This window comes from Ceratotherium simum, chromosome 25 (genome assembly GCF_057802395.1).
Source record: "Ceratotherium simum simum isolate JZ-2026a chromosome 25, ASM5780239v1, whole genome shotgun sequence".
Lineage (NCBI taxonomy): Eukaryota > Metazoa > Chordata > Mammalia > Perissodactyla > Rhinocerotidae > Ceratotherium > Ceratotherium simum.
In genome coordinates, this window is record NC_141924.1 from 3945018 (window position 1) to 3972822 (window position 27805).

General features: G+C 56.5%; 2 protein-coding genes across 3 annotated transcripts in view; one reads left to right on the plus strand and one right to left on the minus strand.

The window, feature by feature from the left end:
• Positions 1–13143, plus strand: part of CERK (ceramide kinase) — a 59647-nt gene extending 46504 nt beyond the window's left edge. The window contains exons 7-13 of the mRNA XM_087448730.1: positions 1091–1165; positions 2266–2418; positions 4783–4888; positions 6416–6492; positions 7259–7464; positions 8333–8541; positions 10401–13143. Coding sequence (XP_087304856.1) covers positions 1091–1165; positions 2266–2418; positions 4783–4888; positions 6416–6492; positions 7259–7464; positions 8333–8541; positions 10401–10473 — 899 coding nt within the window. The 3' untranslated portion in view covers positions 10474–13143. The remainder of the gene's footprint in view (positions 1–1090; positions 1166–2265; positions 2419–4782; positions 4889–6415; positions 6493–7258; positions 7465–8332; positions 8542–10400) is intronic.
• A 1919-nt stretch (positions 13144–15062) lies between these two features.
• The window catches only part of GRAMD4 (GRAM domain containing 4), an 84517-nt gene continuing 71774 nt past the window's right edge, over positions 15063–27805 (minus strand). For both annotated transcript variants that reach the window (XM_004437992.3, XM_087448731.1), the window contains exons 9-19: positions 27575–27666; positions 26422–26470; positions 25146–25217; positions 24666–24709; positions 24478–24587; positions 23149–23306; positions 21382–21526; positions 20388–20481; positions 19034–19118; positions 17945–18013; positions 15063–17559 (exon numbers count right to left, since the gene is read on the minus strand). In XM_004437992.3, the coding sequence (XP_004438049.2) occupies positions 17455–17559; positions 17945–18013; positions 19034–19118; positions 20388–20481; positions 21382–21526; positions 23149–23306; positions 24478–24587; positions 24666–24709; positions 25146–25217; positions 26422–26470; positions 27575–27666 (1023 nt within the window). In that variant the 3' untranslated portion in view covers positions 15063–17454. The remainder of the gene's footprint in view (positions 17560–17944; positions 18014–19033; positions 19119–20387; positions 20482–21381; positions 21527–23148; positions 23307–24477; positions 24588–24665; positions 24710–25145; positions 25218–26421; positions 26471–27574; positions 27667–27805) is intronic.

Here is a 27805-nt window from a genome sequence, read left to right on the forward strand (position 1 = left end):
CTCACCTGGCTGTTTGGAACCATGAACTTTCAGGTTCGTTGGACGACAATTAGGGCGAGAGACTTGTGGATTGTTCCAGGGCCTGAGGGCAGAGCATCTGGACCCTGTGGGGGGGCCCAGCTTCTGTGCCTGTTAACTCGCTGGTTATTTCCGGATGGACCTCGGTCTGTGCCGGGGGTGTGTCTGGGCAAAACTGTGCAATTCTAGATACTGTCACTGCGTTTATTCTTGGGAATTATAGACAAGGGTTTTTCAACTGTTCAGCAGATCTGTTAAAATTCAGATTGCTCAGCCCCATCCCAGACCTACTGAGTCAGAATCTCGGGGGATGGGGTTCAGGAGTCTCTTCATAAATAAGCACCTTGGGAGAGTCTCTGCCCACTCAGGTTGAGAACACTGACCTGGATTGTAACCCAGTTAGAACCAGGACGGACCTAGGGAGGACCAGTAGCAGCCTCATTGCCATGCCCAGGGACCCAGTGCTAGCTGGGTACTCTGAGGTCAATTGAGGTCACCCCAGTTTACAGCCACGCCCTCGGGCAGGAGGAGGTTGACCGCTGGCTGCCATCAGGTGTGTGCTCGCCGTGCCCAGCGGGGTCAGAGCAGGACCAGCCTGGCCCCTCATGTCTGGGCTGGTGGCTGCCATGCCCCAGGGCCCAGGGAAGGGCCAGGGCTCCGGTCCTCTGACCGTGCACACTGGGAAGCTGAAGTGTGTCTGTGAAACGTGGTGCTTTTCTGTCCTGGCTCTGCCTACCCTCTCCCACTGGCGACGCCTCTGTGCAGATTCCCTTTGCCGCCACCGTCTTTGTAGCAGCTGTGGGGGGACACGCCGTGCAGAGCGCTGAGCCACTGCTGCAGGCACTTCTGGGGGGCTCAGGAGCCGGTGGATGCTATTGCCAGGGTGATCTCAATATTTTTGGTGAATCAGTCTCAATATTTCCAGTATTCATTTTGTAGGTAAATTGTGCTTTTTCCGTATGTACTCCACGGCCGTGGAGAAAGGGAAGAGTAGACCCCTCACTCAGCAGGAGGCCTGCTGCAGCTTTAAATCATTGTAATGACGTCAAGGACCTTCTTTTTGCCTCTGTAGGGTCAACAGATTGTGTGTGTTATTCGACGGTCGGCACGAACGATGTGGAAACGTCAGCCTTGCACATCATCGTGGGTAGGTCCCTTTCCTGGCGGTCGTGGGCTGTAGGAGGCTCCGTGCACAGCGCTCGGCGTGCTAGCCTCTTGAGAACACGAGGTGGTCCCGTTCTCGCTGTCCCTCTGCCAGCAGGACTCCGTGTCTGCCGCCTCCTGTCCCACTCGTCTTCCCACGGCCATCAGAGGGACCCTTCAAAAACATAAACCCCTGCTCTGGACCCTCAGTGCGCCTTGTCCAGAGTCTTGAGGGGCGCCCAGGCACCCCGTGACCTGGCTGGCTCTCCTTGGCGTCCCTGTGCGCTGGCCGGGCTGCCCCTCTGTCCCGGAAGCATCCCTCGCTCGTCTGGTGCCCTGCCCTCTGCTGTCATTTCTGTCAGGGCTCTGCCCTGTCACCCTGTCAGAACAGCCTGCCCAGGCCAGAGTCCATGGCTGCCTGCGGTTCTCCTTCCATGTCCTGTCCACTCTCCCCCTGCTCCTCCGGAACGCGGGGCCCCGAGGGCAGGACACCGGTGACCTCGCTGCTAGTCTCCAGGTCAGGGAGACAGGAGTGGCTGCCGAAGCTGCTCCCATCTGTCCAGGCGGCTGCACGACAGTCGCGGGCTCCCTCTCCTGTTCCGTCCCTGATGACAGTGCTACTCGTGTGTTACCAAAGTCACAGAAATGTTATGCTTTTGTATTTTAAAATGCCATGCGCTTTTCTTCGTTGTCAGACCCACCTTCCTTTCAGTTAGTGACATTTAACAAGCTTCCTGGGACATTCTTGTTCTGTCCCCACAGGACAGCTTTCCAAGCCTGTCTTGGAAATTTGAGTCAAATTGTGTCATTAGAATCAAGAACAGGAGACCCAGTGCCTCCAGAGAATAGACCACTGACCGCCTTCTGCGGGTTTTACGTTGTAATTAAGTGACTCCTTCATGTGTGCCAGGCGCGGTGTAGGAGGCAGGGTGTCGGGGGCGCAGTGTCGGGGGTGCGGTGCCGGGGCGCGGTGCCGGGGCGCTGTGCCGGGGCGCTGTGCCAGGGCGGGGTGCGGTGCCGGGGCGCGGTGCAGGGGCCGGGGGTGCGGGTTAGCGTGGAGAGGGGGCGGAGCAGCAGGCCCCCATTCCCCACTCCTCTCCGCAGGGGACTCGCTGTCCATGGACGTGTCCTCCGTGCACCACAACAGCACGCTGCTGCGCTACTTCGTGTCGCTGCTGGGCTACGGCTTCTACGGGGACATCATCAAGGACAGCGAGAAGAAGCGGTGGATGGGCCTCGCCAGATACGACTTCTCAGGTAACTCAGAGGGCGCTCACCAGTGCAGTGCTCCCACACGCGTCGTCCGGGGCGGTCTGCACGGCGCCCGTGAAGTGGGCGCCCGTTTACTGACAGAAGCCACCGACCTGGCGTCCCTGTCGCTGCCCAGGGGCGCGAGTCTGGCAGGATCCCAGGTTGCCTGAGAACCACTGGCGTCCGCATCGGGCCAGGCCCCTCTGACCCACTCAGAGCCGGAACTCAGCAGAAGTGGGAGTCGGCTCCAGATCACACAAACAAGTGACAGTCCTCACATCTCAGGTACAGGCACCGTCACCTGCATTTTCTGCTTTTAAGTGCGAGAAAGGAGCTTGAAAGGACGTAGAAGTTAAAGTTTGGCACTCTTGTCCTTCGGATGAATTCCTTGGCTGTATTTAATGAATGTCATCTATCTGGTCACTGCCCTTTATAGTTTGCTTTTGGGTAAATCTGTATTAAATTTAATTGAAAAATGTCAAATAGTAAAATCCAAACCTTTTTCTTGGGAGAGAAAGGAATAGTAACTTGGTGAGCTTTCCACAGTAAAAAGATCTACAGTGTGGCTTTAAGATTAAAACATAAAATGTGGCAAGTTCATGTATTTATTGAAACCTTAATTAGGAAAAGGAATAATGAGGAACTTAGAAAAACCACAGGCGTTTCAGTGACCGACTGGTGCCATTTCCCGATGCCCCATTGTCGGGCCCCTGGGCAGTGCTGTCTCAGGGCCACCGCGCGCTCCTTCCCACACCTCAGCACATGGCCTGTAGCCGGTCACCCCCGCTGGGACGAGAGCTCGGAAGGCAGCCGTGTTCCCCGTCTTCGGTGATGTGAGGTGGTCTCAGGAGGGTGGGATTTGGGTGTAGTTGCTGAGTGAACACTTGGAGGTGGGCAGTGTCCTAGAGGCAATGTGGCAGGTGATGTAAAGGAGACACTTTAGGGCAAGCAGGACAGGCAGGTGGGCCCGTCCAAGGACAGACAGGGATGGGGACGCTGGTACCGGGGAGAGGCCGCCCTGGAGGTGGGAGCTGGGAGATGGAGCAGCCACTCCTCCCCTCACCCCGCGGGAGCCTGGCTGTGGCCCCTTCGCTTCAGTGAGGAATCGAGTTGGCGGGTTGTCCCCCTCCCGGTGGGGAGGAGCAGAGAGAGGCCAGAGCCACCCACGGGGGCAAGAGGGGCAGGAGGAAGGTGGATGCCAGGGGGCGACTGGGGAGCTGTTTCTTGACAGGACAGGTGGTTACTGAGCGTGTCGCGGATGCCCAGCTGCACGCCAGGTGCTGGCAGAGCAGGGCAGGCAGGTCCAGGTCTATGGGCTCAAGGACAGGCTGTGTCAACTAGCCGAGGCTGTGGGAGTGTGACCCATGGCGGGCGGGGCCCACCAGTGGGCCATGCACACTGGGCGGAATGCTTGTCACCCTGTGGTGATGACAGGTGACGGAGTGGGGCCTGGGCACCGTGTTGAGGGAGGGAGGTCTCAGCATAGGGGGTACTGTGGCCTCACCGTCATGCCAGAACCACTGCCAGCACCAGCCCAGCGTGTGACACCAGGAGTGGTGTCACCGTTAGACTCACAGGGCACCGAATGGTCCCGCTGTGGCCTAGGGCCCTCAGGCCCCACTCCCCTGTGTCCTGCTGGGCGGCCTTCTCCGGACAGCTGGTCAGATTCACACCAGGCATGTTGGGGCAGGGGTGAGGAAGGCCAGGCCAGCTCAGGGTGGCTTTGTCCCTAGCCTTGGCGAACTGGCGTGGCACAGGTAGCGCGTGGACAGCACACCACAGTTTGCCAGAGGGGCCGCCATGGTCTCTTGGTGGCGGTGTTGCCCTGGCCTTGTCCGGAGTTCTTCCAAGATACCAAAGTTGTGGACGACCTCGGGGGGCCCAAACGTGGGGGCTGCAGGGGCAACACCGACAGTCTTACAGGAGTAGAGACTGAAATGTGCCTCTTTCAAAGTCATGCGGGTGTCAGAGGCTCAACAAGGCGCCAGCCCCCCAGTGACCCACAGGCAGAATCACGTTAGAATACACAGGTCACCTTGGCGAGGTCATGTGGGGTCACTGGTGGCAAAGACGCCCACTTTGCCAGTGTGGAAAGCGGCCCTGGTGACCAGGCGCCCAGCGTGGCCGGATCCCTACTGCTCCTGTCAAACGGGGTCTTGGATGCGCTGGCAGTGGGGTGCCTGCAGCTCCCCTCCAGTGGCGGCAGGAGTGCAGCCTGATGGGGGTCCGTGCCTGTGTCTCCTACAGACGCTCAGTGTCACAAGGCGTCTTGATCTGCTCTCACTGGTGCTTCAGAGGCTAATGGTCACAGTGTCATAACCAAGGAGTGACACTTGTGGATGTTTTCTCTCCGTGGCGCTCTGTTCTCAGGGTTGAAGACCTTCTTCTCACATCACTGCTATGAAGGGACCGTGTCTTTCCTCCCGGCCCGGCACACCGTGGGGTCTCCACGCGACAGGAAGCCCTGCCGCGCAGGGTAAGCACACTTCCTACCTCCTTGGTTTCTGTTGTGAACGACATGACGTAGGCAGGACTGTGGGTTTTGCTCCTGTTGTGAGAGTGAAGGCACAGTATCTGCCAAATGCAGATGGGAGACTGGATTCACTGTGCCCGGTGGTGGCGGAGGTGAGTGTAGCACTTTTGGGGTCACACACACCCCAGGGAGAAGGTGTCTTGCCTTATGCTTCCTGTGACGGGTCCCTGTGCCACGGATGGGACACGAGGGGAGGCCTCGAGTTGGGTCGAGTCCACATCGTCCTCCGAGGGAGGGCTGTCATCACGTGGCCTGCTCCCTTGGGGGCTCCCTTGCCCCCTTTGGGGGTCTGCCGGGTGACAAATGCATGCAGCGATGAGAGACACAACCACTGTACTGACAGCTCTGTGCCGGCCACCGCGGGGACCACAGGCTGAGCCGGACTGGACAGACGGGTGTTCTCAGCAGAAGAGGCACTGGAGCCTCCGTCCCCACCCCAGGGGAGAGCTTGGCCCATTTTATCCCACGCTCCAAGGGGGCCCCGCCCCGAAGTTAGGAAGGGCAAGCCCAGCCCCCAGCCCCCGGGGAGAGGGTGCAGGACAGCTGGCAGGTGCGGGGCACCGAGAGGAGGCAGCGGCCCCCAGGGGAGGGGAGGTTGAGAGTCAGCGACAGCTGAGAGAGCTGGCGGCCTCTCCCCCAAGTCCGGGCGCTGATCTGGCATCACGGTCTCTGTGACCGTGTGGACACATGATGACAAGCAGCAATGCCTTTTCCACCTAATGCCCCCCAGTACATTCCATAGTGTGTGACCAGCTTAAAGCAGAACCTGAAATAAATCTTAAAACTGGTCATCCTGCGGCCCTGTGGCCCGTTAGTGACAGCAGAGTGTCTGTCCACTGTCTTGTCCCTGCTCCTTCCCTCCTCAGTCCTTTCCTCCATAAAGTGAAGCATTTGAGACCATGAAATCGAATAGTTAGAGGCAGACGTGATTTTTCTCATCACATCGCTGAACTCAGTTGTGGATGAGCTCATTTCACCAGCGGAAACACTGGTCCTGTTTGACAGGCGAGTCCAGCGGTGTCCAAGACACAGATACCTTCCAGACTCACGACTGAGTTCCGAGTTAACTGTTTGGAGTTATTTACTTGCTCGCTATTGGCTGGCACAGAGAACCAGTATATTATCTGTCATCTGAAAGGGAGTGAACTCTCAGCCTAGGATTCCCCAGGGGATGTGCACCTTCCTGGGCCCCTCCCAGCGAGCCAACACAAGGGCCTTGTAGGGTGCTTTCTGCTTTTTATAATGTTTACAAATTTTAGAGGATATGTTGGTGTGTAATTTTTAAAAGTAGGTCTAATTTTGAGAATTCAAATTAATATGCAAAAGAAATATTTTTAGTTAAGGCTTTGAAATGGAACTTTTTATTATATGACAAGAATTGAAAGACTTCTATAAACATGTGCCAAGCACATGTATTTCGTTGTTAAATCCACATATTAAAGGAGAGCTGATGCCGTTCCTGTCTTCCAGATGCTCCGTCTGTAGGCAGAGCAAGCAGCGGCTGGAAGAAGAGCAGAAGAGGCCCTTATGTGGTCTAGAGAGCACGGGTAAGGTCCCAGGAACAGGCTGCCATCAGAGGTGCGTGTGTGAGCGGTTCAGTTCTGGAAGCATGCGGCACGCTGCCTTCTCCCTGCCAACGCTCCTGGCTCTGTGCTGCCCTTCGTGTCATCTCCTTTTCTGCTTAGCTCCAGGCAGCAGCAGATGGTTGCCATGTGCTAGACTTCTGGGAAGACTAGATTTCACGGAAGCGCCCACGTTTGCTGTCTTCCTCTGAATGACTGTCGTAGCGCCAGCCAGGCTCCTCTCCTCTAGAATGCTCTAGAATGAGGGTCAGCAAGTGTTTCTGTTAAGGGCTTATAATAAAGTCTTCAGGCTTTGCCAGCCACTTGGAAAGGAATGGGACCACCTGTGTTCCCAAAACTTTATTTATGGACATCGAAATTTGAGTTTCAGATAATTTTCATGTCACAAAATATTATTCTTCTTTTGATTTTTTCCAATCGTTTAAAAATGTGAAAATCGTTCTTAGCTCACAGGCCACACAAAATCAGATGGGCCAGATTTGGTGAGTGTGGTTCTCAGTCATTATCCAAAAGTCCCCAGGTGAGGACCAGGGAGACGGCTCTGCCTTTCGGGAGGTGACCCTCTGGGCACAGAAGTCGGCATGGTTTTCTTTGTGTTGGTGATAAGGCGTCGACTGCATGGAGAATTTGTAGGGACGATCCTGTCCCTTCTCATCTGAGGACGCTGTCCCCCTGCCCCCCCCCCGCCTCATATTTAGTGTAACGTCTGCAACACTCCTTTTTGCTTCAGAGGAGGTGGAGGAGTGGAAAGTCATCTGCGGGAAGTTCCTGGCCATCAACGCTGCAAACATGTCCTGTGCTTGTCACCGGAGCCCCAGGGGCCTCTCCCCGGCTGCCCACTTGGGAGACGGGTCTTCTGACCTCATCCTCATCCGGAAATGCTCCAGGTTCAACTTTCTGAGATTTCTCCTCAGGCACACCAACCATTACGACCAGGTGGGTGGAATGCTCTTCCGTAGGGTCTGTGGCAGCAAGCAGTTTCTTCCCAGGCAATCCTGCCTTGTAGATTGTAGGATTACATTACTGAAGTCAAGGGAAAGAAGGACAGATTTTTTGGTTTGCATTTCACCCATTTTAAACTTAGTCACAGTTACTCCTTGTAGAATCTCATTTAAAAATATAAAATCTTTGAGCACAGAAACTAGGAGGTGTGTTTTCCTGTGTCTTCCTGTCATTTCCTATTTAAAAACAGGACAGAGGGAGACGGTAAGATTTTATGTTGCCCTTGCAGGTCGCTTACAATAAAATCTTCAGGCTCCTAGAAGTGGGTGCTGGTCAGACCCTTCCAGCAAACCTTTCTGTGGTCACTGGCGTCCTTGTTGTTAATACAGGGGAAGACCCCAGGTCTAACAATGTCGAGGGAACTGGACCTGGTGGTCCATCTCTGACTTCAGTAAATTGTAGTTTTTTAAATTAAATTGTATTTAAGATCTAGTCCAGTAATGTCTTATGCAGATTTTTAAGCAGTGCTTGTTAAAAGGTAATAAAGAATTCCACATGTCTCTGCCAAGGAGCTCCCGGACTTCTTTAAGAAGCCTTCCTTCCTCACTGGGGATGAGCTAGGATTTCCAAGTGTTCAGTGTTTGGACGAGGGCCTGGGAAGGCAGGTGTTGGACTTCTCTTCCTCTCCTTGTTATCTGTGAGCTGGAGAGAGCTGCTCAGAGGCACGGCCCCAGTGGCCACATCCTCGAGGAGGGGCCGAGTGTGCTCGGAGGACGAGGACTTGCCCGAGACAGACGGGCTGTCCCTTCCCCAACACAGTAACTTTAAGAACATCATTTCCCCTTTCGCTGTCTCTCGGTAGTTTGACTTCACTTTTGTTGAAGTTTATCGAGTCAAGAGATTCCAGTTTACGTCGAGGCACGCAGAGGACGAGGACCGCGAGCTCAGGGAGAGGGGCAAGACGAGGTTTGGGCAGATCTGCAGCGACCACCCCCTGTGCTGCTGCACCGTGTCCAGCAGCTCCTGGAACTGTGATGGGGAGATTCTGAGCAGCTCTGCCATCGAGGTCAGGTGAGCGAGGTGGCCCCCGGTCACAGCGTCCCGCAGTGTGCCTCAGCGTACAGGTGCCACCTGGTGCTCCCAGCGGCTTTGAGCATCTTACAACTTATAACCTAAAATGTAAGCGTCCGTTGTAAATGCCCAATGAGATACATTGTCCTAATTTTAGAGAGATGCAAGGATGTTGATAATTTTCACAACCCCTCAGTTTTATTATTTTTCTCTTCCACGCCCTGCCCCACCCCCCAGCACTGGAATTGGTCTTTTGCCCTGGCATTCTCTCTCTTTTCCTAACTAATTAAACAGACAAACCCGCCTTCATGGGTGCTTTCTAAGTCCTGGGTTCACTGAGTCCACCAGGAGGCGCTCCGGCCTCAGGAGCCCAGCCGCTGCCCGGCCTTCAGCCTCAGTGCTGGCGCCAAGTCAGGGCTGGGGCTCTCGGCCTCCCTGGGGGCAGCCCCCCGCCCCTCCTCCGGCTGGTGGAGTCTGAGAAGTGGGTCTCCCGTACCTGTTGGGGCCCATTGTATTTGGGATTAGAAATCTGTAATCTAATGATGTATATGACATAACCAGATGAAATATGAGTGCAAAGAAAGTGTTTTTCCCTATGGAAAGACACCGTAAAAGAAGTTGTTTTTAAAAAAAGGTATTAAATGAACTGTGGGCGTAAAACATATATGAGATTGGGGGAGAACCGTAAAGTTCTGGAAGGATCTGTACTGTTTGCAAATATTGTTAGGACTTGGTCTACTTTAAGGAAACCAAACCGGAGGCTCACTGATGATGCGAGTGTGGAGGACATGGGAGGCCCCCACTCCCACTACATGGAAAGAGGGGTGATGGGTGCACCCTTCGATGTTACACGTCACGGCATTTAAGATAACGTGATCACTGTTTCTAACTCCCCGCTGTAAACGGCTTTCCCACCAATGAGCTCAACCATCAGGGTCCAAACAGAGCTCCGGGAGAGGGCAGTCCTCAGATCTCAGAGCCCCGTGTCCACGTGCCCCCTGGTCTTGCAGCCAGGATGCGGTCAGTGTGGCAGTGACTGCCCAGCTCACGTCCACAGACGTCACGGGAAAGCCCACCAGGCTGCTCACACACGCGGGGATTTGGCTTCTGTAGACTCATTGTACAAGTTAAGGAAATGGAATTCTTTTTAACGCTGGCTTATGAATTTACTAAAGAAATAGGATACTTTGAAAGTTAGCAAAGGCATTCTTTTGTGAAATATATCCTACATGTCTTCATAAATATTACCGTGCCAGCGAGTGAACAGCGAGTCACTTAATTAAGGGGTTTTTGTGACTACACATCTCTGAGGAGGCTGTGATATCATTAACAAATTGGGTAGGTGGCACTGCCGGGGACCCGAGAGCCCACGCTGACCACCGAGCTTCTCCACTTACATCCTGGGGCTTGTTGTGGAAGGCAGGGACCTCCGGGGACCTCGGCCCGCTCCTCAGACCCCAGGGCCCTGGCCAGTGTGCAGCCCACTTGTTTTCCGTGACTAGACATTTCCTGCAGGGTTTCCTGCGTGGAACCCTCCTGGTGGCCCTGTAAGCTCGGTCCTGATGGGGAGACCCGGGTAGGGAGAGTGGAGACCTGTGGACCTGTCACCCTGCTAGGGAGTGGGGTGCTGGAGTCAGAACCAGGTCTGCTGATCCCTGGTGCCCTTTACAGAATAGGTCTCAGGCCCGTAAGGAAATCACTCTGCGCCCCCGCCCTGTCACTGCAGGGTTGAACCCAAAGACAGGTACCACGAGACCCACTGGCCATGGCGAAGGAGAACCCCCCTCCGCCCTTGACCAGCTGTGGGCCCGAGAGGCAGGGGGACACGAGGGTTCACATGTGGCCCTTTGTCTCTGCAGGGTTCACTGCCAGCTGGTTCAGCTCTTTGCACGAGGAATTGAAGAGAATCCTCAGCAAGAATCACACAGCTGAGACGCCGTCACCCACCGCCCGCCTTCTTGCCGTGCTTGAGAAGTGTGACAATTATTTAAGAAGATTACTGCAGACCAATTATGTTGATATATACATTTAAATTTAGAAATTTACTTTTGATAGTTAAATCTTGATTTCAGAAGAAATACCTTTTGTCACCAATTTTGTGAACATACTTGGCATTTTCAGTTCTATGTGAATCTTTGGGTTGCGTTTCACGTGACTTATTCTCAGCAAATGGCACTTGTTGATTTGGGCTGCTGGCTTCTTAGAGTGTAATGATGCTGACAGCGCAGATTAAAGCGACCCCTTAGTGGCTCTAGTGCAGTAATTTTAGAGACAACAGAAGTGCTTTCCATCGAGGTCACGCCATCTGGACATGAGGGATCTCCCGGTCCCTCTGAGCTGCTCTGCAAGGCTTACTCTGTGGGAGTTTGTGATCGAGTTTTGGAAAGTACTCATTCATTCTCTTTGCCTTCATTTTCCCTGTGTCTGAATTGATGACTAGGACATTATTATGGGACCCTGTCCATCTCGTGCATCTGCAGTCTAGTCGTGCTTTAAGCGACACTTCAAGAGTGGACCATTTAGTGAGAATTAATTACTAAAAGTAACAACGCTTTATCTTTAAAATTGCCTTTCTTGCTCTCATCGTGGCAGCATTGCTAAGACAATCCAGCCGGGAGCACGAACCGGCCCCGAGCTTGGGAACGCGCAGCTCGCAGAGCCCGGCCAGGGTCTGACTGTTTTAAATTGAGAATACCGAAGCTTTACATCGACACAAAGGGGACAGCAGGGCTGGCTTTGGGGGAAACAAAGGAAGCTGGCCTGCGTTAACTTCAAGCCAGTGGGGGCAGGGCGCGGCCGAGGAGCAGGGGGTTACTCTGGTGGGGCCCCGAGTCTGCACACATGGTCCAGGTGTGTTCTTTTCTTATCCTCACCCTTATGTCTATATATTTATTGACAGTTTTGTCCTTTGCAGCCCCCAGTAGTATAAATGGCTTCTTCGTCTGTGTTTGGTGGGCTTCCTGCTGCGGCTGCAGGGCTAGGGACTCCCCGAGGGTGCTCTCCCCGTCCCTGGGCGCCCCGTCTGTGTTCCCCAGCTGAGCCGCGGCCGCGTGTTCTTCGTAGCCACGCTTATGTACAGGCAAGCTGTATCTAAAGTAGCTCTGTCTGAAATACGAGCAGGTGAGCCTGTTACAAGAGGCAACTCTGCACCCTGTTGGCAGACGCCGTCGGAGTGGATTGTACTTCACGGAGGTTCAGTTAGTCACTTGAGCATTTCACAGACACCATCTATTTTTAGAATTCACCTGCAGCGATTTCTATTTTGAAGTATACATGAAATTTCCTATTTCATCATTCAGTCCCACCCGGGTCAGACAAAAGGGCAGCTTTAGCGGTGGATGTTTAAATAGACCACGTCGTTAAGGTAGTTGTGCAAGGCGAATGGTTTATTGATGGGTGGTGGGTGAAAAGTCTGGGTATCCAGAAGTAAAGGGACGCTGGCTGTGGCTGTTGTTCGCTCCCGGCTGAGAAGAAACCACAGGCGCACAAGTGGGCGCTCCGTGCGGGGCAGGGGCCGCTCCCGCGCGGGGCTCAGGGGCTCCGCGGCGGCCGCCCGACACTGCTCTGTGGAATTGAACTACTTCACAAGGTTTCCCCAGAAACCTTCAGTCTTTACCGTCCCTGGTAAATGTTCCCAAGACACTGGTCTGCCCTACAATCCACTGCCAATTTTAGAAAAATGGTCCAGACCTCAGAGTAAGCATTTTGCGTTCAACGAGACACCCAGCCACACCACGTGGTGCCCGGCTGGCTTTGGCCACGTTTACCGACTGCGTGCTGCCCCTCAACACTGCAGACCCTGGAACTGCTCTTGGGGGACTGTGCGACTGTGAACACCCCGAGAGCCCCTCGATCATCTGTGCACAAGACAGAAGCACCGTGCAGACATTCCCACACGAGCGTCCCATCTCCACGAAGACGAGGTGGAGCTTGTTGCACCAGTGAGCCACACAGGAAGTTACGACAGACTAGCCCTTCTCGGTGACCCTAAGTTGTCACCACCTGACCATCAGTTCTGATTGTTTTTCCTAAAACCCCGAAGTTCAGGTGAACTTGAATTTCACCCCAACACTCCCTGTGTAATAGTCCTGAAATCTGGGTTTTTCATTCCCTTGTTTCATCCACGTGAGGGGATCAACGTGCCGCCCCAAAACATGCCACTGTGACATAAGGATTGTTTGTGCTGAGGACAGTTAAGCAGCAGCAAATGCAGAAAGAGCGCTCTGCCCGCCCCAGCCGCCTGAAGGCAGGACACGGATTTCCCTTTGTGAAGGTGTGCCCCTCCTCCCTCCTGTACCAGGAGGAGAACCACCTTTATCACCGGAGACAGAAAGTCAGCGCCGAGATGGGGCTGCGTAAACCAACCTTCCATCAGTTTCCCCCATATAAAATTCCCCAATAGATTAATTTTACCCTAGCAGCCCAAACCCCTTTCCCTCCATCTTGTCACTTCTCAACAAATTAATTTATTGCCCTTTATTAAAATTGTACATAAGCCCCAGGTCTAACCACCTCTTTGGGTCTCCACTTGTTTTCTACAATACCTCCATTCACATAAAAATAAATTAAAATATTAGCATTAAATAAAAACCATATACCTTTTCTCCTGTTAATTTGCCTTTTGTTAGTTTAATTCGCAGCCCTCAGCTACTGAACCAAAAAGGGTAGAAGAAAGGTTTTTTCTTCCCCTACACACGTTTATGTTCTGAGACAGTATACTGTTTAGTTTTGCAGGTTTTGCTCTTTATATAAAAGGAATCATACTGTGTTGTTTTCTGTAACTGCTTTCATTCTGCATGTTTTGAGAAGAACATTTTCATCATGAAACTGAATTTTCCTGTCTATGAATATTGCATATATTTCCATTTATATAAGTCTTCATTCATGTCTTTCAATACAGTTTTATAATTTTTTCATAAATGTCTCTTAATTCTGTTTAGATTTATTCTTAAAAACTTCATACTTTGAGGCTTTAAAAATTTTTTTAATTAGAAATGCAATTGTTTTTATGTATCAGATTGTATCCAGAAAACTTGCCTCTTATTAAAATAATTTAGCTGTAGATGTGGGAGGTTTTCTGTAATGATCACATCGTCTACAATAACAATATTTGAGTATCTTCCTTTACAATCTCAGTACATCTGGTTTTTCCCCCTTTCTGCACCAGCTATGACTCCCAGTATAGACTAGAATAGAAGTGACAATATGGGGCCGCTGTCATGCTCCTAAGGGGCTGGGCACCTTCGGCTCCAGCCCACCACCCCTGCCGCCCCCTCGGGGTCCTGGGATGTCTCTCCCTTCCAGCCGGCAGGAGGCTGACCTTTGAGGTGAAGGGTGCTGGGGCCCAGATGAGGAAGGGCTGGGCTCCCTGGTTCTGGCGTGCTTTCGGGGGGCAGGTTTCAGTGTGCCGGGTGGGGGTCTTCCGGATCCTTCACAAGCATTGGCGGCTCCCTGGGACTCCTGCAGTCTTCAGGGTCATCTGACCCCTTAGCAGCCAGCTCCTGACTTGTCTCTGTGGTGGCAGACAGATCACTTTGGAGTCAGTTTTGCCTGTGGGTACTGGGGATGCTCAGAATTTGCCTGGTGCCTGGGGGTACTGGTGATCCCCACTTATTTGTTTTATTTATTTACTCATACATTCATAAAATCCATTCACTAACTGATGTTATAAACAATAAGTACCCAGGAAGAGAGCCCCAATTCCAGAACAAAAACATGATTAATAATTTCATTTCCCTCTGTGTTCCTGTCCCCTAGAGTCTCCCCACCCTGGGGTGAGCAGAGTGACGGCTTCTGCTGGAAGCCCTGCGGGGCTCCGTCTCCCCAGGAATAAAGGCCCGAGTACAACAGGGCACCAAGGCGCCTTTTCTTGTTCCTGAACCCCCAGGTCGAGCCTAGAGTCGGCCTCTGAGAGCCCTGCCATAAGATGCACAAATTGAAATAGGCCTGCAGAGGAAACCAGACGGTTTTTAAACCAGTGCTCCGGCACATGTGTGCTTCTCTCCTGATACATTAAATGATGAAATATACGTAAAACAGGCAAACGGGGCGGTCTGTTACTCGTGGACTCCCCTGCGAGGCTGGGTGGGGGGGCCTAGGCTCTACGGTCCCTCCTCGCCCCCTCGTCGCCCCGCAGCATGAGGAGGGTCTGCGTCCACTGCGGACGAGAGGTCGGGTGGAGGGACTGACGTCCAGCTGGCCCTGTGGGATTGTCACGTGGACCGTCGGGCAAAGCGAGTCTGGGGGGCCATGCTGCAAAGGGGTAGAGGGGTGAGTGTAGCTGCAGGGTGGGGGCTCAGGGAGTTATTCTGGCGAGACAGTCATAGCCTGGGTGTCAGGAGAGTCACGGGGGAGGGGGGAGCAGGCCCGAGGATGCTCCAGTGTGCCAGGCTCCCCAGAGACTGCTATCCTTTCACTGCTGTGTCCCAGCCCCTAGGACAGCACCTGGGACAGACGGATGGATGGATGGATGGAGGGACAGGTGGACAGATGGACTAACAGATGGACAATAGACAGCCCCCCACCTTAGCACAAAGCATTTCAGGTTTATTTAAATAAAAATTATAATTTATACAAGACTTTTTCTTTAAACAAACAAGGTTTTCTTAAAAAAATGTTACAGGGAGATTTTTTTCTTCAGTTCTTCATACAGTACAATCCTTTTGTTGAACAAAAGATACACTGGTAACGATTATTTACAGATCCAAAATAGACTCAGGCTTCAGACATAAAAAATTTAACATTCATTCTAGTTTAGAGATTAGTCGTAGAAATTAAATATCTGCCCAGATTTACACAATTCAATAAAAAGAACGGGTTCTCTCCAACAGGGAGCCCAGAGCCTGCACAGGTCCCCGCTCTTCCTGGCAAAGGCCCTGGGCTTCAGAGAGGGCCTTGCCGCTGGCCTCCTGAGTGACTCAGGCCAGAGCCCAGCCCCCCCGCATCCCTCGGGCCCCCCGGGCTGGGGCCAGGCACCTGCACCCCGACACGTGGCCAGTTTTCATCTCCCTTTCTCCTCAAAAGGGACTCGAACTAAACCACCCCACTCTGTTGAAGAAGCGAGTCCCCTTCCATGGCTGGCACCACCCCGCTGTGCTCGGGACAGAATCCCACCCTGCTCACGAAGAGGCGGACACTGATCCCCAGGTGGCCCCGGGAAAGGGGTCTGAGCAGCACCCACGGGCATCACCCCACAGCCCGGCCCCAGGGCAGTTCAGGGCCCATCCTGCCTTGCCTCGGGCATCAAGGGGGGTCTCGCTGGGGTGTGTCCCCAGGGTGTACCTGAGGCCTCTATGCGGCCCAGGAGAGCCGGTCCACCTGCACTGACCACGGGGGCCAACCAAGGGTTAGCGTGGGTTCTGCCTTCATTGATGAAAGGTCGACCTGCAGAGTCATGTGCCACCAAGGCCAGTGTGACCGAGAGCTGGGCGGGCGCCGTGGTCCCGCAGATGTCACCGACCAGGGGGGCTGTGTGCTTAATTGGGCTGGTGGGCGTGGCCCCCACAGCGCTCCCCAGGCCCCAGCATGTGGCCCTGCAGCGCCTATGTAGGGTGACAAGAGCAACGCCACCGATCTCTCACCCAAGCCAGAAATTAGGATCGGAGCAAAGGTAAAAATTACATCTGAAAAACGATACAAAAATAAGAAAAACAGCTTGCTCTCTGTAAAAAATATAATCTTCTGTTTCTTCAAAAAACAACAATCTCAGTGACATCCAAAGGACTCAGGACAAGCCGAGAACTGGAGTAACCTGCATGGGAGAGTGTGCTGACCAGGAGGGGCCACACTGACCCACCGCGATCCCGGCTTCCTGGGCGGGTGGGGCCCAGACACGAGCCCGGTACCGGGAGGGGCAGTGGCGTGGGTTCGTGCCGGCAGGGAACACCGTCAGACGTCACAGGTGCCGACTGCCGGCCCCAAACTTCTGTGCTCTGCTCGCAGTCACACCCCAAAGCCTGTGACCTCCCAAGCGTCCTTGCACAGCCCACACGGGCAGGGCATCCACGGACCTGGGCCACCGTGGGCCTGGGACGCTCCTGCCCACGCCCTCCCCCAACACCGGGTGGCTGCAGCCTGGATGCCAGTGCCGGTCTCACTACGGTGGATTTTCATCTGAAAGCAGTGGAATCTGAGTGCCCCCAAAAGCCTCAGTAGGTGTTCTGGGCCTTTCCAAAGAGCAAAGTATTAAAAAAATGTGCTTCTACCTACACGCCACTCTGTATCCTCATTAGTCACCAACACAGGCTTCCTGGCCAGCCCATCAGGCCGAGATGGCAGGTGGCCCGGACGGGTGGTGGGGCCCCTCCCCGCCAGCCCTTGATGCCCCCACAAAGGCCGAGCACAGAGCGCAGGCCAGATTGCACTCTGAGGACACGCTGCAGGGTGTCTCACTGAAGGAAGGAGCAAGACCGACTGACTCGTTTATGGTGGTTGGTGAAGGGGCCTCCATGTCACTTGTCACCGACGTCCTTCACAGCCAGGAGGAGTGTGTGAAGGACACGCTCCTCCGCTATGGCTTTGGTATGGAAGAGCTTCTGGCCTCCAGAGAGCCGGGCTGCGCGGCTGGTGCTGGTCTCTCTGTCCAGGTGGGGACACAGAGGAGCAGCTGTGCTGGGGTGGCAGCTGGGGTGCCGTGTCTCCTGTGTATCATCCTGTCCAGTGGCCTCCGAGGATCCCCTGCCCTCCGTGTCCACAGATGTCTGTGAGACGTGCCTCCGCCACTGGGCGGGCCGGCACTGTCCCTCGAGAGCCCTGACCCCTGCGTGAGGGGTCTGTGAAACGCAGGATCAACATAATAGAAACCACAGATCGAGGGGAATTATTGCAAAAGATCACGAGGATGTCCAATTTTTTTCCCACTACCAAATTGTTAAAAAAGAAAGAAACTTCCAGCAATGTCCCAGAGAGTCGACACTAGCTGTCGCTGCCCGACGCTGCGGCTGCTGTGATTTTCATGTACTGGTTGAAAATGGTCTCGAAGGCCTCGTCTCTGTGCACCATGGCGCCAAACACCAGCGGCTGGAGGAGGAAATGCGGCTTGAGGACAAGACCACACCAGGTTTGAGGGGCCCCCGGCCAAGCCCACGCAGAGCCACACGGGGTCTGGGCACACAAGGGCAGACCAGGAGGCTGGGCTTCAGAGAAGCCGAGGCAAGAGGCAGGGGCCGGGCTCCCAGCTCCACCCTCCCTGAGTAACGCTGCTGGGCAGACCCCGTGGGCCTCAGCCTCCCGGACCAAACTGGACGCAGCAGCAGGTTCCTGCTGCCACGAGGCGGGTGGGGGTGCCTTCCACCCAGCGGAAGCCCCGGCCGGTCTGTGGCTCTGAGCTCGTCCCAGGATGCCCAGAGCCACAGTTCTGGGCCCACCCACCGTCTCCCTGGCCACCCGCCTGCCTGGGACTTACTTTCTGGGTGGATGGTGTCGACACGGCAATGCCCATGCCCGACCCCGGGAGGACGGAGAGGACCTTGTACTGAAAGACAACAGCACGCCTGTCACCACGGGCCTCTCTTGGGGATAGGGCCATGCCACCCTCCCCACACCTCAGGCCATTCTCCTCCGTGGAGCCCACAGACAGCAAGACCCACGGCGGGCCCAGGATTTCCCAGCCACAAGAGAGAGGACTGACTTTGTGACTGAAAAAGCAGACCTGCAAACACTCCATCCCACCCTGTCCCAGCCAGCCAGCAGGCCGGCCCCCGAGAGGCTTGGGGTCTCTCTAAGGAGCACCATGTGTGGGGGATGGGCCTCAGCAGGGCAGGCCGGGAGGACCCTGCCCCATCGCACTCCTTCTGACCCCACCAACCACACATCCTCTCTCCAGAGCAGAGGGACCCATAACAGCTGTGGGGGTGCTCCTGACATGCCAACAGAGGGAGGGAGAGCCGCCCAGCTGACTGCTGGGGCCCACGGCATGGCCTGGCCTGCCTGTGCCCAGGATGCTCAGAGCCAGGGGAGGAGGAGCAGGTGGGGGCCACCTCCACCAAGTGTCCTCGGGGCACTGGGCACACCTGCGCCCATTCCACGTGACGGTATGAGGGAAACTAGCTGGACAACGCCGAGTGGCGACAGTGTCTGTGCCCTCACCTAACCGTGCCCTGGGGCCTCGCGGTCTCAGGGACGAGGGGGATCGCACAGTGGACAGAGCCGGCTCAGGTGCCTGACCACCGGGCCCACCTTGCTGTGCTCTCCCTTCCCATCTGTGTGAGGGCACCACAGGAGGGGGGAGGCAAAGGAAACAGCCCTCGGTGTGTGGACGCTCTCTGACGGGAGCTGAGGGGGTTTGCATGGAGCCTTCTAGAAGGGGAGCCCTCACACGGGCAACAGCAGCGCCTGTGGAGTCCCCAGATGACGCCCGCCTCACTGTAAATGTGTCCAACCAAACCCACCAGCTGTGCAGCCCTGTGGCCTCCCTCTTCCTGAAACCAGAGGGGGTGACGGGATGGCGGGGGGCGACAGGACGGCGGGACGGCAGGGGCGGGGCCACACCCACCTTCTGGATGTCTGTGATGTCCACCAGCTTGATGACTTTGTTCCTCTTGGAAGAGCCCGATTTGGAGCTCTCGAAGCACAAGTAACTAGTGAGAAACAGGCAGAGCCAGCAACTGAGCCAGGGGTCCTGACCGGTGCCGCCACCACAGCCCCCTTGGGGAGAAGGCCACCCCACACCTGCCACCATGCCCTGGCCTTTGCAAAAGAGTCCACTTTTAGAAAGAGTTTCATAGGGCCGGCCCCGTGGCTTAGCGGTTAAGTGCGTGCACTCCACTGCTGGCGGCCCGGGTTCGGATCCCGGGCGTGCACCGACGCACTGCTTCTCCGGCCATGCTGAGGCCACGTCCCACATACAGCAACTAGAAGGATGTGCAGCTATGACATACAACTATCTACTGGGGCTTTGGGGGAAAAAATAAATAAATAAAAATTCAAAAAAAGGCATTTAGATTAAAAAGGAAGAATAAAATTATCTCCCTTAGGAGATAACAAAATCTTGTATGTAAAATATCGTTAAGTAATCCACTAAAAAAAAAAAAAAAACTATTAGAACAAATAAACAAGTTCAGCAAGTTTCCAGGATACAAGATCAATATACAAAAATCAATTGTATTTCTATACAATTGCAATGAACAATTCAAAATGAAATTAACAAAACAATTCCATTTACAACAGCATCAAAAAGAAAAAAAAAAAGAAAGAGTTTCATAGCTTTTAAAGATTAAAATCCACCGCCCTACACTGACCCCGACACACGTGCCCATCTCGTTAGAGTCCTTGGGACGCCCAACGAGAGATAGGAGCGTCCCTGAGGCCTGGCGGGGGGTCGGTCCAGTTCCTTCAGCGAGGGGGACAGAGGGACACATGGGCCCTTGGCAGCTGTGAGTGGGGGACGGTTGGCTGAGGGCCCCCAGGGCTATGGACAGACCCCGCCCCTGGACCTGCTCCCCACTTCCCCCAGCTGGGGGGCAGCGTCAGGGACGAGCTCACTGAGTCTCGTCCTGGGGGGAAAAGGCCCCAGCAGGAGAGTAGCAGGGACCTCCTGCACCTCGGGGCTCCGGCAGGTGGAAGCACGTCCACATGACTCCGTGGCAGTTCCGTGTTGCCCCACTACAAGCACCCCAGACCAGAGTGTCCCTGCGGGTCTGGAGAGGTGACGGCGCGGCTGGCCCGGCCACGTCCCACTCAGAGGCAGTACTGGCTGCCCCTGGGAGGCAGGAGAGCCAGCGGGGGCGGCACAGGGAGACGGGGCCTGGGGAGGAGGCTCCTCTGCCCTCGGTCACACCCAGAGGTCACGCCTGGAGGTCACCCCGGGCCCTGCAGCCGGGTCTCGGGAGCGCATCGGCCTCACTCACTTCTCCGTCACGTACAGCACGCCGTTCCTGATGTAGTCTGTCGGCATCTTCCGGTCTCGGTTTATCAGGCAGCAGCGCCAGCCGTTCTCACACACTGACGGGGACAAGACCGACTCGTCATTCTGTCCCACTGGAAGCACCCCTTCCCCGCCCCAGGTTTGACGTTGGGACCCATCAGCATGGGTTTTACAAAGATGCACCGACACACATTCTCCACCAGCAGATAAAACCCAGGGAGGGGAAGTGGCCGTCAAGAATGAAGTGGCATCTAAGAGCATCCAGAAGACAGATGCTTCCTTTTCCACAGGAATATGCAGAGGTTTTGTTTTTGTAAAGGAAAAGCACACAATTTAAATAGGGCAGTAAAACAAATCAAACTGCAGCCACGACCCTGAGTGCACGTTCTCAGGGGCTGGGTCAGCAGGACAGGGTTCAGGAGGAGGTCAGAACTCGAATTCTCCAGTTTTCTTTTCGAGGTTGGTATCACCCACAGCGGACAGCCAAAATATTTGCAAGGGCCCAACTCCCCGAGAGCCGAGCACTTCAGGAGTTTGGGGGGTCCTTTCCAGGAGGCTGACCCGGGACCCGGGTTCCTGGGTTGCCTTTCACTGCACGGTGATCCAGAGGCCACAGCCCGGCCGTGCCCGGGGTCACGGTGGTGGGGTGGGGTGGGGCGGGAGAAGGAAGGACCTCAGGGAAGCCCCTGCCTGGGCCGCTGAAGCCAGCAAGCAGCACGGAGCCACTGTGGGCCTCTCTGCCGGGGGCGGGCCCGTCTGAACTGCCATTAGACTGTTCATTGCTGAGAAGGTCAGCTCCCCACGTGGGCCGGGAGCACGCCCTGCTCCTCCAACCCGCCTGCCCAGAAGGTCCAGGAAGCAGGAGGCGGGGAGCCCTCCTGTGGCCCTGATGGCCTGTCCCCGCCATTGGGGCCCCTGGCATGGGGTGGGGCAACCCCACCTGGCCAGGCCAGGTCACAGACTCATCACACACATACCTGCCAGCGGACGCTCGTTTTCTGTCAAGTTAAAGATTTCATGGAAATTGCCCTTCTTGGTGCCGTGGAAACGACCGGCGTCCTCGTCCTTACTCAGGCCGGCTGGCGCACTGGACACGTAGCTCCGTGAGGAGGCTGTCTGCAGCTGCCAAGAGCACACCACATCCCGTCAGCCGCGCCGGCAGTGGGGGGACAGAGGGGCCAGGCACACCACCACCCCAGCTGCAAACTCAGACGAGTGATCAGGCACATATGCCCAGTCCTCAGCCCACGAGCCCCCTCCTTCTGGGCAGAGAAGCCCACTGCAGTGGGGAGACTCTCTCTGGCCCCTGGCACCGTCCCCACCCAGATCGCCGCAGCTGAGCCTGCGCCCCAGCCCACGCAGTCCAGGTACTGGCGAGGCAGTCAGTCAGATGGACACGTCAGAAATCAGATCTGGCCCCGGACAGGCCACAGAGAGCAGCGTTAAAAAGTCAGTCACAACACGGCAATGCAAGCATCGGGTCACAACAGGAGGAGTGGCTTCCACACGGACTCTGTACCTTGTCATGCCCTGACAGCTGGCCGGAAAGGAGACCACGGACACACGTGTGACCGAGACAAAAGAAAAAGTGGGTCCATGTGATGCGAGGTCATAAACACACGGTGAGCAGAGCTGTAAGCGCAGACACACGGGCCCACACGACACTTCAACAGGGGAGCCCTCCATCCTGGGAAGCCCACATCCTCATCCCCTTCGCTCTCTCTCGAGAGTGGCCAACACTCAGTGGTCCTGACCCCCAGGCAGCCCCCACCCCAGCCACCCCAGGACTAGGACGGGCCCGTCTCCTGCCATGCCGTTAGGGAGCCAGGCTGCCTGCCTCTGTGGCTCTTCCTCGAAACCACCCCCATCTGTGTGCCGGAGCCCATCCCTGGCTCACTGAGGTGGAGGCTGCCCACGAGCGCCCAGCTGTACACCCAGCTGAATGAGTTCAGGCTCCCGACAAGCTTTGCTATCCCAGAATCCAGGGAGCCTGATCCACACGTGACCCAGAGCTTCCCTCCCCTCAATGGGTCACTGCACACCGTCTCCTCAGCAGACACTAACGTGCAACACTGCAATCCAACGTCACCTCCTCTAGGAAGCCCTCCTAGACCTCCCTGGGAGTCCTACTGGGCCCAGAACCTCCCCACTTGTCTGAGACCCCAAGAGAGCACCTAGGCCTGGCTCAGGGCACGGTGCCTGATGCCCATCTGGCCTTCCGCTGTGAATGAAATACGGGCCCGGGGCCAGCCCAGGAGCACCACATGGGTGCATCTCAGTTGCTGCTTGGCCTTGCTGCCCGAGACTCAGCGCTGGGGACAGTGGGGACCCAGAGCCCACTCACAGAGTGGTCACTCCCAGGGGTCCCCCCTTGCAAGGCCCCCAGGCTCCTGGCAGTCATGACCAACACCCCACACCCTGCCTGCCCTCCACCTGGGGGCCAGTTGGGCTCAGTGGGGCCCGCTCCCCTGTGAGTGTGTGGGAGGGTCCCCTGGGGGCCTTCAGGCAGGTGGGGGCGTCCCCAGCAGCCATCCCCTGCCCAGGGCTGGCCCTCAGAGACGAACAGAGGGATGGATGGACCTTCGAAACAGCAGAGCTGGCTCACAGGGAAAACCTCCACCGGGTTTTAAGCTGTTTGTTTCAAGGGCGCCATAAAATGGGACGTCAGCTTCCCCTCAGGCCGGGAGAGGGTGACTGAAGCGAGAGGGCCGGGGCCTCTCCCAGTCCAGCCTCAGGCCGCTCACCCTGCGCGACACGGCGGCAGCGCTGGAGCGCTCTTTGAGCTGGGGGTCCGTGGGCAGGCTCTTCCAGATGATATAGGGAGTGTCGTACTTGGCACGCAGTCTCGGGCAGCGTTTGAAGATAAAATCGATGAGGAAAAACTTGATTCCAGCATAGAGTCCTGGAGGGGGAGGACACAGCCCATTTCATCCAGGACCGTGCGGCTGTGCCATCCGCTCAGGATGGCGGCCCCGCACCTCCCGCGCTGGGGCCCCTCGGCGCTCTTTGGGGAAAGAGTGCCCAGGCCACGCAGAGGGCCTCCTGGAACCCAGGTGTGGGAAGGTGGCCCTGGTGGGGTGACGCGGGGCAGGGGAAGTGACCCCAGCAAAGGGGGGGATCCATTTCTGTGTTTCGTTACCTCCACCAGGAGGTGGCTGAGGCCAAACAACGAAACTGTCTCCAAAGCCAACCAAATGCACAACCATGCACTACCGCCCCCAGGGCGACTCACACAGAGGAAACGGGAACCCGTCCCCAGCGTGCCCGTCTCTGACCAGGTGGACTGGCAGTTATGGCCGTGGGCTGCCCCCGGGTCTGAGTGCCAGTGTCAGCCCAGTTCACAGGGCCAGGAGGACATTTTATGTTCGTTGGCTTCTGTCATTTTCCCCACAGCCACATCATCTGCCAGCCCTGCATTCCCAGGCGACGGGTGCAGGGAAGGTGCCAATGAAAGACCGAGGACCCTCTGCACATCGGGGGGCCAAGGGTGGGTCAGAGCAGCGCTCAGACCATGAGACCCCGTAACAGCGTGGCCACTGCTCTCAACGCCCCAGCTCAGATCTGGCCCCCACCACAGCACCCGCCCATCACTGCGGACAGGCCCTGCCAGCTACAGGCGGAGACGCTGAGGCCGGGAAGACCCTGCTGCCCACAGTGGGTCAGGGCTCAGGGTCTGGCCTGGGGAGGAGGGTGCAGATTCCTGGGGGAGCAGAGCTGAGGGGGGTGGGGCGGCCTCAAGACCACGGCCTTGGCCTTGGCGCAGCCTCTCCACCTGCCAACACCTGAGCAGGGCCGTGCCCCAGGTCTGATGCAGCCCCTTTCCTCCCAACCCTGCTGAGGTCTCTGGGTTTCAGATGGGCTTCACTTCTCCCAAATTTAAATGTTCTGATAACAAGCCACTGGACAAGGTGCAGGGGAAGGAATGCCAGTGTGAGTTAACAGCTGGCCTCCTCCCTGGAGGCACGCAGTGTCGGGCAGGTGTTCTGGCGGGAAGACAATGCCCAGGTGCTCCCTGTGCAACACTTAACCAGGCGCATCAGCTCTGACCCGGTGCGAGAGCCGTGTCCCCTTACCCACAGCTAGCCCCACCAGGCGGTAGGGGAGGAAGCAGGAGGCAAGGAAGGCGGCCCACAGTGCGACGTACAGCTTCTGCGTGATCTCGGGCTGCACCCACATGAACAGGCTGCAAGGGAGACGGGAGGTTCAGCTGGGTGGGGGGGGCCGCACCCCAGACACAGCAGGCCCGGGGCTGGTGACTTACTTCTTGATCTTTTCCAGGATGTCGGCCATCTTGCCAAAGAGGTTCTGTGTGAAGAAGAAACTGTGGTTACAACAGACCCCAAGGCCGTTGGTCCACACGGCAACGCTGGGAGGGCCCAGGTTCATGGGCTGGCCGGAGACATGCAGCTCCCATGAGACCACAGCGGGGCACCACTGAGCCTAGGGATGGGGTGACGGGTCCCGCCTGAGGCCCAGGTTAACGCGCTGATAGTGACAATGGCCCCAGGCCTGCGTCCCTCCCAGGAGCTGTCTTAACTCTGCCCAGGAGGGGCTCCAACCGCCAGGATGCTGGCTGTCAGACTGAACCAGGAGGACCCTCCCCACCACTCAGGGCCATCTCAGGTGTGGGGGAGGGATCAACAGGCAAGCCGACTGCAGGTCCGCTGACGTCAGACAAGCCAGACCTGGAGTTTCAGGGTGCTGGGCCCCAGTGGATAAGGTCGGGGCCCGACGACAGTACCTGAGCTTTCTGGGCAACGTCCAGCACGAGCTGGAACTTCTCAGACACGGTCAGGTCTTCCTTTGGAGGCTCCTTCAGTCAAAGGGGAAAGAGAATTTCCACTGAAATTTAACAGTTCAGAAAAGTTACTGACATAAACAGCACAGAAGCCTCCCAGCCCCGGGACCGGGGTCACTCTGCTGCCCCCACACAGCCAGAGGGACGGACGTCCCTGGGGACCCAGCACAAGGGGGCCGGCACAGGGCGGCTGCTCTGGCAGACACCCCTTTGGAACCTGAGAGGGTGGTGGGCAGCAGGCAGCGCACTCAGTGGGCAGGGCTGAGGCTCCAACTCACACCTCAACGGCTCACCTTCAAAGGTGCATCTGACCTCACCCTGCTTGTCTGAGTTCATTCAGCAAGAAGCTCCTGAGTTCCTGGCCTGGGTACAAGGGCCGGGTGGGCACAGGCCTGCCTCCCCTCAGACGCCCTCCCTGACCCCTGTCTAAGGAGGTCCTACAGGCACCACTGTGCCCAGCACTCCTACTGCGTGCTCCATGCACACAGTAGGTGCTCAAACCTCTGACGAGGCCCATGGAGGCACCAAGGTGTCCCTCCTGCCCACGACTGGCGGTTCCACCCCATGGGCCAGAGTTCCCCCCTACAGCAGGGTCAGCAAACGTTTTTCTATAAAGGCCCAGACAGTAAAACACGTGTGGCTCTATGGGCCATGCAGTCTCAGTCATAGCTACTTACTTCAGCCGTTGCAGCCCCAAAGCAGCCACAGCATGCCTCAATAAATGGGCATGGCTGTGTGTCAATAAAACTTTTATAAAATCAGGGGGTGGGCCAGAGGTGGGCTATGGTCGTAGCTTGCTGATCCCTGCTCCACAAGCACCCTGGTCCGGCCCACTGTTCACCTCCCTCCACAGGAGGTTGTGAGAGGCTATAGCAGCCCCCTCACTACCTCCCCCTCCACCACATCACACTTTGGCTGGGAAGGGGCAGTAGGACAGACTGGCTCAGGACAACCTGCTTCAGGAGCAGCCAAGGCTGAGCCAGTAGTGGGTACTGGGGGGTCATCAGCCAGAAAGAGGTCAGAGTGCAGCTGCCAAGGGCTCCGGGCTGGGGGGCGGCTGGCCTTCTCATCCCCGCCCTCTCCTCGCCAGGCAGGGCTCCAAGCAGGCGTCCACACAGCTGCATCTGGAGGCCTTGGGGTACCTGCGGCCTCCTGCACAGGGCAGCAGCCCAAGGCCTGACCTGGTGGAGACGGAGACCTTCGCCCTCCCAGGACTTACCACAGCTTCGGACACTTCTGGCACGATGCTCCACTGTATCCTCCAGCCCCTGGCAAACAGGAGACAACCACACACCTGTAAAAGCACGTCGCCTGCAGGTGGCGGGCAGAGTTAGAGGGACGAGGGCCCATCACCAGCCCTGAGCTCCCATGAGCTGGGGGTGGGGAGGGCACCCTGAGATGCCAGCCGTGGGGATGGGGGGCTGTGGATACCACCAGGGCCACTCCTGGGCTCTTGAGAATGGATGATTCAGGCCACCCTCCCCGGCCCTCCCTTGGGGGCCCTCCTGGGGCAGGGACACATTTAAAAGCCCTTAGAGGTGATGGGGCGAGAGGCCTTTCAAATAAGTCAGTGTAGCATCAACAGCAAGTGCTTTCACTAATCACGGCCCGTCTGCCCAGACGGCCCCGTCATGGGTGTTTAAAGGGTTTCTTTGCTACAAAAAGCACTTGCAAAGGAACCAACGTACCGAGACATAGAGAAGCGCCTAGAAAAATCAGTGTGCACAAGTGTGAACTTTTGAAGGGCTGAGTAAAAACACTAACGGAGGTCTCTCCTCAGGCCCGGGGGATGCTGAGGTTTACTCTGCTGGGGCGACCACAGGTTTGGACAGACCCAGGCAGGCCCAGGGACGAGGGGTCTTTGCCTAAGTGTGCTGGCTCCCAAAAGAGCACCCCACCCCAGCCTCGAGCGGGGGCGCTCGGAGAGCACAAAGGGGAGACACCCTGTAGCACCAGGGCTTGGTGACCGTTAACCAGCTCACTCTGCATCCTAGTTCCTCTTCAGCATGTGCATCTAGACTAGCAGGGACCCCCCCAGGGCAGAGCCTCCGAAGCTCCATCAACCCCCACTGGGATGTCATCGCTGGGGTTTCGAGGGGCACTTTCCTGCCAAGATGCAGCACGATCGGCAGAGGGGCTGGGGTGACCATGCAGCTGGCACCCGCTGGCCACTGGGGAGTTTGGGAATTACACATTGCCAGCTCCAACAAACCCGGTGGGGGTGGGCATCCAGAGGGTTCAGGAGCCAGTGAGAGGACAACCCCCCAAAATGCCAGTGCATGAGGCAGAGCTGGCTCAGCACGTGCCACAGCTGTGCGTGTGACGCAGGAAGACAGCACAGCCACACACATAGGACAAACCAGCTCACCTACCTGGCTATGAGGTAATTGAGGGATAACCTCAAAATTGCTAGAAATAAGAACATGGGGATGGCCCAGCCATGCCACACGGCATTCATGTACACCTGCGGGTTTGGAGAGAAAGCGGGTGGGGAGGGAGACGGTTAGGCAACCTGACAGTGTGGTTCGGGACAGGCCACATCCCCCCCTGCACCTCGGCTAGGCAGGCCGCGCTTGGCAGGAGACCAGCCCCCAGCGGCTCTC